General features: G+C 48.9%; 1 protein-coding gene across 1 annotated transcript in view; it reads left to right on the forward strand.

Annotated features, from left to right (window-relative positions):
* Positions 1-424: 424 nt before the first annotated feature.
* The window catches only part of NOS2 (nitric oxide synthase 2, inducible), a 35,777-nt gene continuing 20,849 nt past the window's right edge, over positions 425-15,352 (forward strand). Inside the window, exons 1-6 of the mRNA XM_004685155.1 lie at positions 425-534; positions 7,604-7,688; positions 8,408-8,530; positions 9,828-9,976; positions 13,674-13,836; positions 15,244-15,335. Of these exons, the coding sequence (XP_004685212.1) occupies positions 425-534; positions 7,604-7,688; positions 8,408-8,530; positions 9,828-9,976; positions 13,674-13,836; positions 15,244-15,335 (722 nt within the window). The remainder of the gene's footprint in view (positions 535-7,603; positions 7,689-8,407; positions 8,531-9,827; positions 9,977-13,673; positions 13,837-15,243; positions 15,336-15,352) is intronic.

Genomic DNA, 15,352 nt, shown 5'->3' on the forward strand with positions numbered 1-15,352 from the left:
TCCAACCCAAATGTAGGAACAGATTGCAAAGCATTGATGAAGTGGCTGTTCAAGACTTAACATTGTTTCTATTTTAAACATGTTTTAAATTGAATTAACATTGCATGGTAACACCATAAACGCTTCTGTCGTGCATCATTGAGAATTAACTCGTGATTAAGTTAACCACTGAAAGTCCAAACCTCTCCTTCACCATACAACTGTCTCCTTTCCCCGATTTACCTATCCGTTCTTCCCTGGCCATAGTTAATCATTCACTGGCCTTTAGTTCAAATGTAGTTTCTTTACTCAACTAACCATATTGAGTCCAGTTCTGTAAACTTGTCTTCAACCTTCCCTCACAACCTCTTTCCCCTTCCCACCCTCAGTGAGGAACCCTTGCGTTTAAATCCAGAGAAGTCACCTGACTTGCAAAGTCACAGAGATGGCCTGTCCATGGAAGTTTCTGTTCAAGGCCAAGTCCAACCAATATGATTTGTCTGGTGGAGCAGATATCAACAATAATATGGGGAAATCCTTCCAGACTCTCTCCAGGTAAGCTCTTCCTTGCTGCTTGTCTCCTCTCAGCTTCCGTTCCTCCCTCTGAGTCAGCACCCCCTGACTCAGAATTCCTCTCTCTGTTTCCGGCTCTGAGATCTGAGGTCCCATCTCTCAGTTGCTTCTTGGATGTCTATTTGGAATTCGATACAGCATCTGTGTTTTGCACCTGACACCATGTGGAGAGGAAGGGAAGTGGCCCTGTCCTCGTCCTCCAGGAGCATCGACCTGGCTTGAGGATGGGGTGCATAGGTCCCCGTGACTGGAGCCTAGGCCACCTCCTGGTCGAGGCCTGTTCTGCACTGCAGGGCCGGTGTCTCCACCCCCTGTTAGGCATTCGGAATACCTTCCTGGTGAAGAGTGCCAGGAGGTCAGGCAAATGGATGGCATCCAGTTCTGTGCTACCCCGCTGACCCTTGTCTGGTTGGGAGACAAGGGTAAGTGAGTCTCTGAGCCTCCCCTTCCCTTATTAGCAGTATGAGAACACTAGCAGGACCCGCCTCATCGCAGTTAAGGAGGACATGAAAGAGTGCGGGGAAACCCTGGCTGAATGGGCTTATTTTAATTTCCTGGCCCATGCCAGGTTTACACAGGACTTCACTTGTGTAACATGTGATCTCTGCAGCGGCTCTGTGAAGCACAATTTATCTTACTCTACAGAATGAGAAAACAGAAGCTCTCAGAGAGGGCTGATTTTCCCAGGTCACACAACTTAACACAATTAGAGTTGGAATTTGAGCTTCAATTTGGGTTCTATACGTCCCCCAACTCTTGCATGTAGGACGAAGTCCGAGGCAGAACTGAGCGAGGTTAGTTAGTCAGGCAACCAACCAGGCTTCTAGAGCATGCCAGAAGAGTTCATAGCTTTGCACAGGGTGGTAGAGGCTTGCTCCAGACAAATTCATCTGAAATAACATCAAAGCATGAATCAAATCACAGGCTGGTCTACCAGGGACTGCCTGCATCACAGACCCACAGCCCCAGAGGAGCTTTTTCCAAGGACTACTGTGGGAAGGGCACCCCCTAGCGGTGGTAGCAACTTTGTACCTGTCAGGTGGCAGAAAAGCATATTTAACCATGGGCATGTTTATATAAGAGCATGGATTTGGGGATAAGCAGGTAACATTACCACTTTGCCCCTGAGATCTTGGGCCATCGAGGAGCCTAATTAGAGGCTTATGATAGCAAAATCGAGCCTCAGTTTCCTTATTATTTTTCCTATATCTCTGCAATAAGAAAACTGAGGCTGTCCGTATCTGTAAGAAGGGGTTAGTAATGCCTAATTTTCGGAGTTGTGGTAAGTGTTAAATGAGTTTTCATATGTGAAAAGAACTTAGCACCGTGCATGGTAACGAGCAAGAGCTCAATAGATGACATCTGCAGTAGCTGCCTGCTGTTGTTGTGACAGCTGGTACCGGTCAGTAGTGTTTAGAGTCCTCTCCAAGAGCCTCACAGGAGTTGGTGATCTTGGAAAAGTGGGGAGCAAGTGGGGAGGTGAAGAGAAGTAGGGAGGACTTCCCAGGGTGGGGAGACTCAAGAGACAGAAGCATGACTTGCTGCCTGGGGCTGGGGTGGATAACTGAGGTCAGGGGACAGAGGGGTTGAATACAGTCTGGGCGGCTGGCCTTGCTCAGCTTGGCAGTGGGGAGCTGCTGTCAAATCTTGAGCAGGACATTTCCAGTGTGGGATGTGGGCTGGACTGAAGGGGAGAACATTTGAAACCAGCCACTTACGTTGTGACCTTTAGCCCCGAATCCCTCACCTTTGAAGGCACTGGCAGCTATTTCTTGCTTGTGTTTTGAGGTCATTCAGGCCTGAGCTCAGACTCTAGGTGGGTCCCTGAACTGTAGGGTGACTTGAGGCAAGCCTACTGGTGAACCCTCTTTTTTTTTTTAAATAAGTAATATAATAGTTTATTTTTACATCATTGTGTGCCTTTTTCCAGCTCAGTTGCAATCCCCTTGGGCTTCCCATCACCAAATCACCCGTATGCCATCACCATCGTCTAGTGCCCTCCCTCCCCACCTTTTTTGATCCCATTCCCCACTCCACCCCCGTAAAATGTCTCTGGTATGTAGTTGTTCATTATTATTTTTATTTTCTCCCCTGGTCCTTTAAAGTCTTGCTATGAGTAAAACCATCGGTATTTTTCCTTTTCTTTCTGGCTTATTTCACTAAACACGATCTTTTCCAGCTCCATCCATGTTGCTGCAAAAGGCATGCGTTTATTATTATTATTATTTTTGTGAACCCTTCTTTTTAAGCCAAGGTAGGTTGGTACAAGTGCTTAAATCATATATTAAGAGAAGAATGATCACATAATAATTTCATCTCACCCTCTCAATAATCCAAAAGTTTTTGTTACCCTCCCACTGTAGTGCAGAGAACACAGAAGTTTAGAGAGTTTCAGTTTAAGATGTCACAGTTGGTAAATGATAGACAAACCAGGCGGTCTGGCTCAAAACTGCTAGGTTGGCTCCACCCTTTTGGTCCGACATACGCCAGTCCATTATAACAATAGTTTGCTGAGAGCAGCTCACCTGAATCCAAGCTCGTGGTAACTTGTACATTATCTGGGCTCTCCTTGAAGGCTTACTATGTGTTGGATTAAGAAAAGAACAGCGGGCCCTCCCTGGTGGCTCAGCGGGTTAAAGCGCAGCACTGAGAAGCTAAAGCCGCTTCCGCATGAGTTCGATCCCCACCTGCCCCAGAGGAGACCACATGGCGAGGCAGACCTCTCCTGACCCGCCCGCTGCTCCCCTCAGCAGTGTACTTTGTCGATCTGCCTGTTCTGCTCCCCACTCTGTCTCTGGTGAAGCCTCTCGCCACCCCTGAGCCTCTGGCCTGTACCCCAGTTCTGTATGCACAAATAAATAAATCTTTAAAAAAAAAAAAAAGAAAAAAGAAAAGAACAGCGTGGGGGGAAAGACCCAGTTCTGGCAGTCAAGGGAACAGAGAATTCTGATGCTCTGCTCCCACATTTGGGGAGGAATACACGAAGCACCAAGAGCCACGCTCGGGAAGTTAAAGAGTTTTATAAACGAGGGTGCAGCAGAGAGCTACGTAGGTTACAGGACAACTTGGAAGGCTGAGGCGGGGTCTGGCGGGCGCCCGGCGCCGCACGCTTAAAGTAAAAGCCGGGAGCCCTCCACCACCCAGGCTCGCCCCGCCCCGGGGCGGGGGCTGATAAAAGCGCGGGCGCCGCACGGACGGGGCGCCCAGAAAGCTGCGCCAGGCGGGGGCCATGCGCGACGGGCTGAGCGCCGCGTGCGAGGCCGCCCGCCCCCGCCTCTGTTGGCTGCTTCGCAGGATCCTCCGGTCGAAACCCGCCTGCGGCCCCTGCGGAGCCAGGTACTCGCTCCGGGCCGGAGTTCGCGCTGGGGGGAAGCGGGTGGCCATGCGGGACGCCGCTCCGACCCTGGCGCCACTTGGCTTCGGTTTCCGTGAATAGGTGAGGGCTGGAACATCCCTCTGTGGGATTCCAGGGAGGCTTTCGCTTAAAGCATTTTCTCCTTTTAGAGTGGTAAGAGTTTGCACTTCAGTAGCCTCCAACGACCAAGAGATGCCCCATGTGCATGGGTGTTTCGGCACTTGGAAGCTTCCAGATGTTTCACTGCATCCACTACACTCTAGGACAGATATGGTTAAGAGGGCAGCGAGGTTCTTGTGTTGCAAGTAAGATTCAGTTCGCAGAGCTGCATCTCGTGCCTCCTCTCTTGGCTTTGTTTGCAGAGATGGCCTAATGAGGAAAAAGGGAACCCCAGGAGTATCAGCAGGACCCCAACTTGACCCTCAAATAAACCACAGACACATCTCCAGCGCCGAGGGGCGCCTCCTCAGCCCAGGGCTTGTGGGTAGTTCTGTGTCTAAGCAAGCACCACACTCCAGCCCTCCTGGGCGCCTGTGGGTAAGGGACCTCCCTTCCCTTCCCGTCAGGGAGCAGGCGGGATCCTGCCCAGTTGTGGGTTTAGCCAAAACTGCAGCAGTGTTTGGACAGAAGATGTAATAATTTAGCCATAAGTAACCCAGATCCTTAATATGCCTGCCTGGTTTCTGGCCACGTTTGCTCCCAGCACATCACTGTGAAATCCAGTCAGTATGGAAGAAAGGGACTGTGCTTAGCTTTGTGTATTCATTTTTCAAGATAATCCCCTCCTGCCCCCCCCAACTATGAAAGGAATTCATGGTCATTGTAAGAAGTTAGAAAATGCAGAAAGTACAGAGAAAAACTCTCATCTCCTGTGTGTCCTCATCTAATGCCCATCACTGTTTGTACTCGCTGGCATGCCCCTGGCTGTTTTCCTGTGCTGTGTACACACACAACCAGCATCTGACTATGTATACAGCCTGGGGCATTATTTATAATAGCGGAGGAGCTGGACACAACCTAAAATACCAACCAGAGGTGATAAGGTCAAACTAACACGGTCCATCTAGGCAGTGGATTGCTGGAAGGCTTTTTAGTATTTGGGGGGCAATAACTATGTTAAATGTACAACATCATTGTTTCTCAAAGTAAATGGTCATGCGGACCCATAAGTTGCTTATATTCTCCAGTTCTGTGGCCAGAGTGAGAGGAGGCAAGAACCAATAGGGTGAGGTTGGGGTGCCGGATGATGTGAAAAGTAGCCTCTTCCCTGAGGCCCCGAGTCAGGGGCCCGTTAAGCGCCCCATGATGACTCCTTGGCGTGGCTTTGTTGTTCTGGGGGTCTACGTTACCTGGTATTGGCTTTTTCTTTTTTTTTAAGTTGTCTAAAAAAAAGATTTATTTATTTATGCATACAGAGCTGGGGTACAAGCCAGAGGCGCAGGGGCAGTGAAAGGATTCACCAGAGACAGAGTGGGGAGCAGAAAAGGCAGATCAACAAGTACACTGCTGAGGGGAGCAGCGGGTGAGTCAGGAGAGGTCTGCCGCACCATGTGGGTCACTTCCTGGGTGGGGATCGAACTCACACTGAAGCAGCTGCGGCTCACTTGCAGTGCTGCATCCTAACCCATTGTGCCACCAGGGAGGGCCATATTGGCTTTGTTTTTGATGGTACACACCAGTCTAGGCCAGAGGGGTGAGGAAGGTCAGTCACATGGAGGGTGCCTGATTGATAGAGAAATTGCTTTCTGATACATACATCTCTGTATGTTCTCTTTTTTTATAATTTAATTTAATTATATGTATGTGTGTATATATGTGTGTGTATAATATATATACACTATGTATAATATATATTACACACATATGTATATGTATATATATATATATATATATAATATATATCACACACACACACACACACATTGTTCTTCCTTTTAGTACAATGCGTGCTTTCCCCTCTCAGGTGCAGTCCCCGCCAAGTTCCCATCACCAATGCACCTGTGCACCATCCCCGTAGTCCCTTGTGTAAGAACATATCCCCGCCCCACCCCACCCCTGCTTTCACCCTCTCCCTCCCCCTCCCCCACAAAGTGTCTCTGATTAATAGTTGCTGTTAATTTTGTTTTTCAATTTACTATAATGATTTTTTTTCCTGGTCCCTTATTTGGTTTCTCTACATTCCTCCTAGAAGTGAAACCATCTAATATTTTCCTTTCCCTTCTGGCTTGTTTCCCTGAGCATAATACCTTCCAGTTCCATCCATATTGCTGTGACTGGCATATATTTGTTCTCTTCATGGGACATTATCTCTTTAGAATTCAAAATCTCATAATGTTACTATATCATATATGTCATTGATTGTATAATGCTATTATAGATATATGCTCAATAATTTTTCCAATAATGACAACAATACAAAGCCCAAGATCATAGACATGTATAAAGTGAGAAATGAGAGCACCTCTGGCCCTCTTTTCCCTTGGTGTACATTCACATGCTCCCACACAAGACAACAAATTCAGATGCCCAAGAAGGGTTTGTGTGGCGTGTTCAGCATTCGCAGCTGAGAGGGCTCAGCTGTCTTCTGTTCCTTAAAGCATGTGCCAGCAGAGCGAACCTGAAACTCCGAACAAGAACCACAAGTTTCTGAATGATTTCAGACTAGTAGATCTTTTACCTCTTGAAAAGCGTGTCTGCAATCTTAAATCTATCCTTTTAAAATAAATGCAACTAATATTATTTTTAAAGAGTTCTTATTTTCCAGAAATACTTAGACATTTCCAGATGACAGGATGTCTCGCTTGCTTTAAACTGTGGCAGGAAGGCCTCCCTGGTGGCGCAATGGGAGCACTATGAACCTATCCGCAGCCACCGCAGCACGGGTTCGATCCCCGGCCAGGGAGGTGACCCACATGGCGCAGCAGACCTCTCCTGCTCCTCTCAGTAGTGTATTTCAGTAGATCTGCCTGTTCTGCTACTACTCTGTCCCTGGTAAATCTTCTCACTCCCCGCACATCTGGCCTAGATCCCAGTTCTTGTGTGCATAAATAAATAAGATAAATGTTTAAAATAAATAAATAAAATGGGGGCTGGGAGAGAAGAGTTGAAACAGTTTTGACAATGGATTGATATTGTTGAATTGAGGTTGAACTTGGGTGCAGGGCCCACTGGGGCTCATTACACTGGTCCACTGTTTCTGTATATTTAGCACTTTCCATAGTAAAGCATCTTAGAATGAGTAAATACACCAAGATAAATCAAGTGCTTTAAACAAAAAAGCTTAAGTTCCCTAAAAGTGCGTGGGTGGTGGGTAGAGCAGAGTCGAAAGAGCCAGGCTCCGCCCACAGCCCTGTGCCATGCTCATATTCTACTCTGGGGGGCGGGGGGCGGTGAGGGGCTGTTTCCAGAGTTTCTGTGGGTCATCTTTGGCTACTAGCTTTGTCTCAGCTCCCCAGCGTCTTGTTGGCTTTGAGAGGGGGAGAGGTGGGGTTGGGGGTGGTGGTGGTGAAATGGAGAGCGTATCTGACCAGCTGCCTCCCATCACATGCACACACCCCCCTTAACTGGAAACAAGAAATCACCCCACCTCTACCCTGAGACCCCCCCATCCATCAAACGAGGGTTTGGCGGCGGGGACTCCAAGATCCCGCTCTGTCCTCAGATACTCCAACTCATGATAGCTGTTTCCTTTCACAGTCCAGTGACACAGGATGACCCCAAGTGTCACAGCTCCAGCAAGCATGACGATGAGCCTCCCCGCCCCCTCACACAGATTGCAAAGGTCAGTGAGTCACTTGGTGTGGGAAGCCCCTTCCACCATTGCCCAGAGAGGTGGCAGCTGGGGTCTGGGCAGTGAGTGGAGACTGGGGGCACAGGTGGCGGTGAGGAAGAACTTTGGGGGAGCAGGATGATCCATAGTGGTCAGGGCTGGTGCCCAAGGTGTATCAGCTCCTGGATGACGTGCCTGTGTGGGCTGGAGCCAGGAGCCAGGAGTAGAGCACTCCAGAGTAACCCCAGACTCAGCAGCTGAGGCTTCAGGCTCTGCTCCCGCCCCATCCTCTGGGCTCCATCTTCCCTGAGTGCTTTGGACCAAAGTGTTTCGGAGAGGTGGGCAGAGAATTGGGTGAGGGGGAGGGAAGGCAATTACCGTATTCTGCAATCCTCTGTGGAAGGCAGTACTGATGGTGACAGTAGTCTCCCTGGTGACTAACTTTAGGCTCTCCGGTTGCAATTTCTGTGAGAAAGCATTTGGCAAGGCTCTGGGTGAGAAGGGAAGCCTGGCCAGTGTCCCAGGCACCTGGAACTCTCAGCAGGCACTGGCCCAGGTGACCAAACTTTCAGGAAGGAGGGAGGGACATGGATGAACACCCTGACCTATATACCCACCCAGAACTCCCTACCCTGCCCAGGTCAAAGCAGGAGGGCCTAGGGACCTAGGAGAGACCTGTGGGTTCCTGGGATTGGAGGCATTTGAAAATCTGTGGTTTTCCTTCCTCTTAGAAGTCTCCAGAACCCCTGGACAAACCAAAGATGCCCCCATCATCCTGCCAACACCATGTGAAGATCAAAAATTGGGGCAATGGGACCAGTTTCCAAGATACACTTTACCACAAAGCCAAAGGGGTGAGAAGTCTGGGCCATCATGGAGAACTATTTTTGTCCCAAGCCAGAGAAACCATTTGGGCCTTTAGTGGGTCATAAAGATTGTCCTCCCCCCACCCCGCCCTGGGCAGACCAGATAGCCATCTGCTTGGCAAAGGGTATTTACTGGGTGTACCATGTTTCTCACAAATTATGATAGGAAGGAGAGGGTGCCAACTCTCTGTTGAGCAAACCCCAACCCCAAGAGCTACTGGATAAACCAGAAAATGTGCTGGAACAAATCAGTTCTTTTTTAAAAAAATTATTTATTTATTCATGCAAAAACTGGGGTACAGGCTAGAGGTGCAGGAGATGAGAGCGCCAACCAGAGAAAGAGAGGGGAGCAGAACAGGCAGATCTACTGACATACACTGCTGAGGGGAGCAGCGAGAGGGACAGCAGAGGTCTGCTGCGCCATGTGGGTCACCTCCCTGGCTGGGGATTGGACCCATGCTGCAGTGGCTGTGGACAACTCCATAGCACTGTGCTTTAACCGTTGTATACCAGGGAGGGGCACAGATCATTTCTTTCTAAGAAGTATTGCAGCATAGTATCAGGAGACTTTCCTAACAGAACTGCCCAAAACTCAACTAGATTGGAGGTAGTGATCTCCCTGTCCCTTGAAGCACAAAAGTGCTAGACCGGAGGGGTTCAAGCATCCAGTGAGTACTTGGAGTAGTTGTCCTTTAAGACTCCTTATCTTCTAGGTTTCTTAATCTAACTTTAGCAGACATTTCATGATTATAAAGTGGGAAAGAATTGAAAAAATTCAAGACCCTGAAAATAGAATGATTTTCCACACCTCGCGAAATCACCACATTTAACATTTGGGTGTACTCCCAGTATTTTTTCTATGCTTTCCTCTGCCTTTGGGATTTTCATCCTCTCATTTCAATTCACGATAGCTGAAAACCAGATAGTATACCCCCTAGGGCCACCCATCTCTTTAAATGAGAAGGTGGTTGAGAGGTTCCCAAGGATCAAGCTTTGATTTAGCTCTGAGTTTAGGGCTAGGGAGCAAAACCAGAGACTGAACCCTAGGGTGGAGGAAGAAGCCCTTGCTCTCTTCCTTCTGAGTCCAGTCAGTAGAGGAGAGGGGAACTGGATGGGGAGAAAGCCAGTGGATCCCAAGGGAGAGGAGCTACAGGGGTGGGGAGGTATGGCCGGGAGCTGGGGCAGAGCAGAAGGAGGTGGCCGTGAAAGCTGGCCTAGAGGAGGCCCTCACTCCCGCGCCAAGAGACCAACCAGCCTACCTCTCCATCTTCCTCTCTCTTTCCAGGATCTCGCTTGCAAGTCTAAGACTTGCTTGGGAGCCATCATGAACCCCCAAAGCTTGGTCAACAGACCCAGGGACAAGCCTACCTCCCCAGACGAACTTCTACCTCAAGCTATTGAATTTGTCAACCAGTATTACGGCTCCTTCAAAGAGTAAGGCTCACTTCCTGTAGGGGTGTTTCTTCCTCCCTTCTCCTGAGTTTCCCCCCCTCTGCTCATGTTCCCCAGATCCCTTTTCTTCCCAGAATCCTAGAGGATCTCGGGATAAAATATAATTTTTGAGGGGAAAAACTCCAGAGTAGCTTCTCATGAAACCAACAGGTATAAAATAGAGGCTAAAGTGGGATTTGGGAATGTAACTCAGATTGTCCTCGGAAAATCCATTACCCTCTCTGTGCTTCAACTTCCTAGTCTGTAAAATGGGAGTAAAAATAGACCCTGACTCATAAGATTGTCATGAAGAGTACGTAAGTTTAGAACAGGTACATGGTGACCTTGATTATAATTAATGTGAACCCTCTGATTATGAAATGTTTGAGATAGAGAAGACCTTTGAGACCACCTACCAGAGCCCCTCCCCCTACAGGTATGAATGAGGAAGCACAGTGACATTCCTGGGGTTGCCCAGCCCTAGCTGGGATGCAGTCTGCCCGACTTGGAAACTACTGGCCTGTGCTCTTTGCTCTGAACTCTGTGGGGGTCTATATGCCCAGGCTTCATAAATAAATGGCTATGAACTTAGGTCCCTTTCAGACTTTAAAATAATAAAAATTCACCAAGGGATTGTAAGACAGATGGGCCAAGGGCTTGGATTGCTGACTTGTGGGCTGGTGGGGAGTGTGGCTTTTGTTTTGCAGCGGCATGGGACCCTTCCCTGCCTGGAGTGAGCCACAGCCGTGCAGCTGGGGCACTGTGGCAGAAATAGTGACTCCTGTGACGCCAGATCCTGTACTATGGACACTCATGCCTGAGTTCTCTGGGCTTGAGTGTCAGAATCTTGGGAAGGGGGGAGGTGGCAGACATCTTAAATGCATGATTGAGACCCCTGTGGGGGCTTGGGGAGTCTTCTCCTGTGCTTGCTGTTGGTACTAGAGCCTCTGCAGAAGTGCTCTGTGACTGGGAGGCTTAGCACCCTTGGACTTTCAGCTCTGTTGTTGACTAATGAATCTTTTGAGGTCCCAGAACTTTCGTATTCATTCATTCATTCATTTTTATAGCATTCTTCATTTTGTTCATTTTTCCATCTTGTGGTGATCCCTGTGGACTTCCCACCACCATTTCACCCATGTGCCATCACCGTAGTCCCATACACCGTCCCCCCACCCACCATTTTCTGATCCTATTCCCCTCCCCACCCCCCGTAAAATGTTTCTGCTATATAGTTGTTTGTGGTCTTCCATTTTTTTCTTTATTACAGTCGCTTCCCCCACCCCCACCCCGATCCCTTACGCTCCTGCAATGAGCGAAACCATCTGGTATTTTTCTTTTTCTTGATGGGCTTCAGCGGGCCACTCTCAATGCTCACATTTGCTGATGCTAAGTACATGTCGGGTCCTGCGTGAGTGCCTTGAACATACTGCTCGTCACAGCTCTGTGAGATTAGTGTCATCATCCTCCCCACCTTCCTCTTTAATGTATTTATTTAGATGCCCCCTCAGGTATCACCGCCGTAGCTGACCACCAAATGACCCTGCGTCTCCCTGCATTGCACCATAGTCCGCCACGCTCCCTTCCCTCTGCTCTCACTCCTCCCCACCCTCTTCTGCCTTTGATGCTTCAGTTCTGTAGTCAGCTCTCAGGGCTTGTTTTAAGCTTGTTTTTGACCTGTAACTTAATGACACTGGATTCGACATATTAGCAACAAGGAATAGTAACAAGGGGACCTGCCAGAGCAGATGTCTCTTGCAGCAGTGCAACTTGGTCAGTGCAGACCGTCTGGAGTCCCATCTCTTGGTATTGAAGGCAGATGGACAGAGAGCACTAGCTTTTAAGTCCACATTCAAGCCCCACATTCCATTCTGGACCTGGAAGATCCTGCTGGTATTTGGAACGCAGTTGGACAGATGTTAGCCCTGAAGGCTATAGAGCGGCTCTTTGTGGCCTGTTCAAGCCCAGTGGCTTCTTTTAGAGGGACGTTCTGTTCTTGCGGTCACAATACCTGGGATATAGTCTCATACCTGCGGCTCCCTGAGAGGTGAGGCTTGAGAAAAGCAAGTGGCAATTCACCCCCACAGTTCTACTAGTGGCCAAAGTCATGAAAGCCAGGTGGGTTCCATTGTCTTCTGAATGAAGGATCTATAGTTAGAAATTGTAAATTGCCGAATGTTAAGTTCAGATCTAGCTTGCTGATGCCAAGTTCTCTTTTTTCAGAACTAATAGGCATTTTAGCATTTTTAGAGCCTCAGAAATGTGACTAACAGAAAAGAGTGGTAAAATGTAAAACTTTACAGGAACTGGGTGAAGATGTAAAAAATACTCCTTTCTTATAATAGACACGTGTTAGGACCAAGTGTGTGTGTGAGGCGTGGGTGTTTTGGTGATGGCAGCTGTTTGCACGTTGGATGAGGGGTGTTGGAGGTATGGCTACAAGCTTTGTTAGGGAAGGAGGACTGGGGAGGGCGGACAGCAACCATCATGCAGCAAATCCTTGTGCCAAGAGTGTCCTTGAAGATAGTGCCAAGTGTTTTGTCTTTGTGCCTTTTTTCTTTAATCTAGGAAAAGTTGGAGGCACTCTTCACCCACAGAAAGGCCATTTGTTTGGAGTTGTCCACTCTCCTTAATCAGTTCATTCCTTAAATAGTTTTGTTTGTTGCCATTTCAAATGTCTTTGGTGCTGATTGGAAATCTCAAGGTTGCTGAGCGTGTGTGTGTGTGTGTGTGTGTGCGTGCGCCTTTGTGTGTGCTTGAGTGGCTACATGTGTATGTGTTTCAAAGCTTTTCTGAATCCTTCACTGTGAGATATTTTTGAAGTCTGAGAGGGGAGGGGAGAAGATGACTTAGCGACACCATATGGCTGGCTGGTGGAGCCCGGCAGAAATCCCATGTCAGACCCTGATATGTAGGGCTCCTCCGAGCAGGCCCCGGGGCCCTGCAGGATGAGGCATGAGAAGCTGTCCCTGTCCAGGCCTGACTAGGGAATTGTGGGCAGGCCCTGGACATCTCCAGGTTTGAATTCCCCTGTAGGGTCAGGTGGACGGCAGAGAACCTAACTCTGGCACCAGGGTGGCCCAAGTCTGAGAGTCTGGACCTCGCTGTTCATGACATCATATCCCAAGCTTGAAACTTAACCTCCTGGGCCTCCAGGTACCTAAAGCTTCAGTACCTGGACTATAACCTGGTCACAGACTCAGTGAGGCCTCGACTGAGACTGGCTGTGTCCAGCATCTGGCTCATAGTGGCACATACATTGCCGTGGGAGGGATGGGCTCATTTGTTTCCTGTAGGGAGGTGGACAGGTGCCCCTGGCCAGGAGGCTCCTCTGGGGTAAGGAAGTACCGAGGGGTTTCCATGCCCCTTGTGTGTGCCCACCAAACTGAGATGACTCTGAGCACAGAAAAAGCCGCTGGGAACACAGAGCTCAGAGCCAGTCATGTCACCTCTTTCAGGCTATGTAAAGGTGAGGGGCAGACTGTCCAGAAACGAGTGGGCAATTCGAGACAGTCATGGCAGAGTGTTAAGCCCTGCCGTAACCTGGTCACACACCAGTGAAACTGGCCCTGGAGGAGAGAGTCTCTGTGGAGACCTCATGCCCGCCTGGTGTCCTATTTCAGTTCCTGCTTCTGGGGATTGAATCAACCCCCAGTTAAGACCTTCTCATTGTTGATCTTCCTGATGTCTTCCTGTCCACCAGGGCAAAAATAGAGGAACATCTGGCCAGGGTGGAAGCGGTAACAAAGGAGATAGAAACAACAGGAACCTACCAGCTGACGGGAGATGAGCTCATCTACGCCACCAAGCAGGCCTGGCGTAACGCCCCCCGCTGCATCGGCAGGATCCAGTGGTCCAACTTACAGGTGGGCTTCCTCGGACCCTGGTGGAAGCTAGAGGTGGCAGCCCAGAGGCAGGTGGCCCCCCAAGCCAGCAGAATTGTGTCCGGGGGCCCCCGCCTGAAGCCGGACCCCTAGGCTCTCTCTTCACATTCCTGAACACAAAGTGGGGCTTCAGAACTGAACCTGATTTCAGTGCCAGGATTTCTTGCTGACCTTTCTCATGTCAGATTTGGGAGACTAAACAGCAACATTAAATCAAAAACAATCTTCTTGTTATTGTCACTGAGACCCTGGTGTTGCAGGGAAGTTAGTTCCCTCATGTTAAATAACAAGAGGGCAACTGAGTGAATTTTGAAGATCTCAAGATCTCATTGGCTTTGATAAATGATTCATGAAACAGGCAGCTCCTTCCCTAGCAATTAGAAAGGTGGGCCAAAGAATGAAAGGTTCTTGTAGAGGGCAAGCGGAAAAGATGAAAGAAGAGGGGATGTTTCAGGTTGAGATAACCCACATGTACAGAATGGATAACAAGGATCTTGTGGCAGATTATCTCATCGTTTGGGGAATGGAAAAAATGACTTCATATGTTCTACCTAGAAAATTCCATCCCGATCAGTTAACATGACATTCGTGGGGAGGCAGAAATGCAGTTCGTTTAGGTATTTGGTAGGCTTAGCACAGATGCCTCCATTTGGGGCCTGTCATTTTCTTTTTCACACTCACTTATTTAAACTCTTAGCTCTTTGAATGTAATTTCTTTGCCTGAGAGGCTTAGGTCATCTTTACATTGGGATGTTACTTTTTGTTGGATAGTAGCGAAAGTCCTTGCCCAGACAAATCCATGAGATACAGGCCAGGGGAACCAACTCTAATCAGAATAGAATGCTAGAAGCCCTGTGTGAAAGGTGCTTGTACAGGAGCGAGACTGGGGCTATGGGAATCTTGATTTACGGTCCTTGAAAATCAGGTTTTCTTAGGCCCTCCCTGGTGGCGCAACAGGTTAGGATGCAGCCCTGCAAGCTAGTGGCAGCTGCTTCGGTACGAGTTTGATCCCCAGCCTGGGGGGTGACCCATATGGCGTGGCAGACCTCTCCTGGCCCCCCTGCTGCTCCCTGTACACCGTCACTCTGCCTGTTCTGTTTCCTGCTCTGTCTCTGGTGAATCCTCTCACCACCCCTGCACCTCTGGTCTGTAGCCCCAATTCTGTATGAATAAATAAATCTTAAGAAAAGAAAAAAATTCGGTTTTCATAGGCTTTTGATTTTGCTAGGATCTCCTCTGGGAGAGCACAGGAAGAGCGAGATGGTCCAGGTCTATGCAGCAAGGAGGTTGCTCTCCTCTACCCGGGGCTTTGGGGAAGGGGATTTGGGCTGCTCCCTCTGTCCCCTGTGACTCTAGCTTCAGATCAATCCTTGACCTGTGTCTGTGCAGGTCTTCGATGCCCGGAACTGTTCCACTGCCAAGGAAATGTTCGAGCACATCTGTCGACACATGCGATATTCCACCAACAATGGCAACATCAGGTAGGTGCAACCCCTCT

Source organism: Condylura cristata, unplaced genomic scaffold (assembly GCF_000260355.1).
Source record: "Condylura cristata isolate star-nosed mole 26May11 unplaced genomic scaffold, ConCri1.0 scaffold00017, whole genome shotgun sequence".
Lineage (NCBI taxonomy): Eukaryota > Metazoa > Chordata > Mammalia > Eulipotyphla > Talpidae > Condylura > Condylura cristata.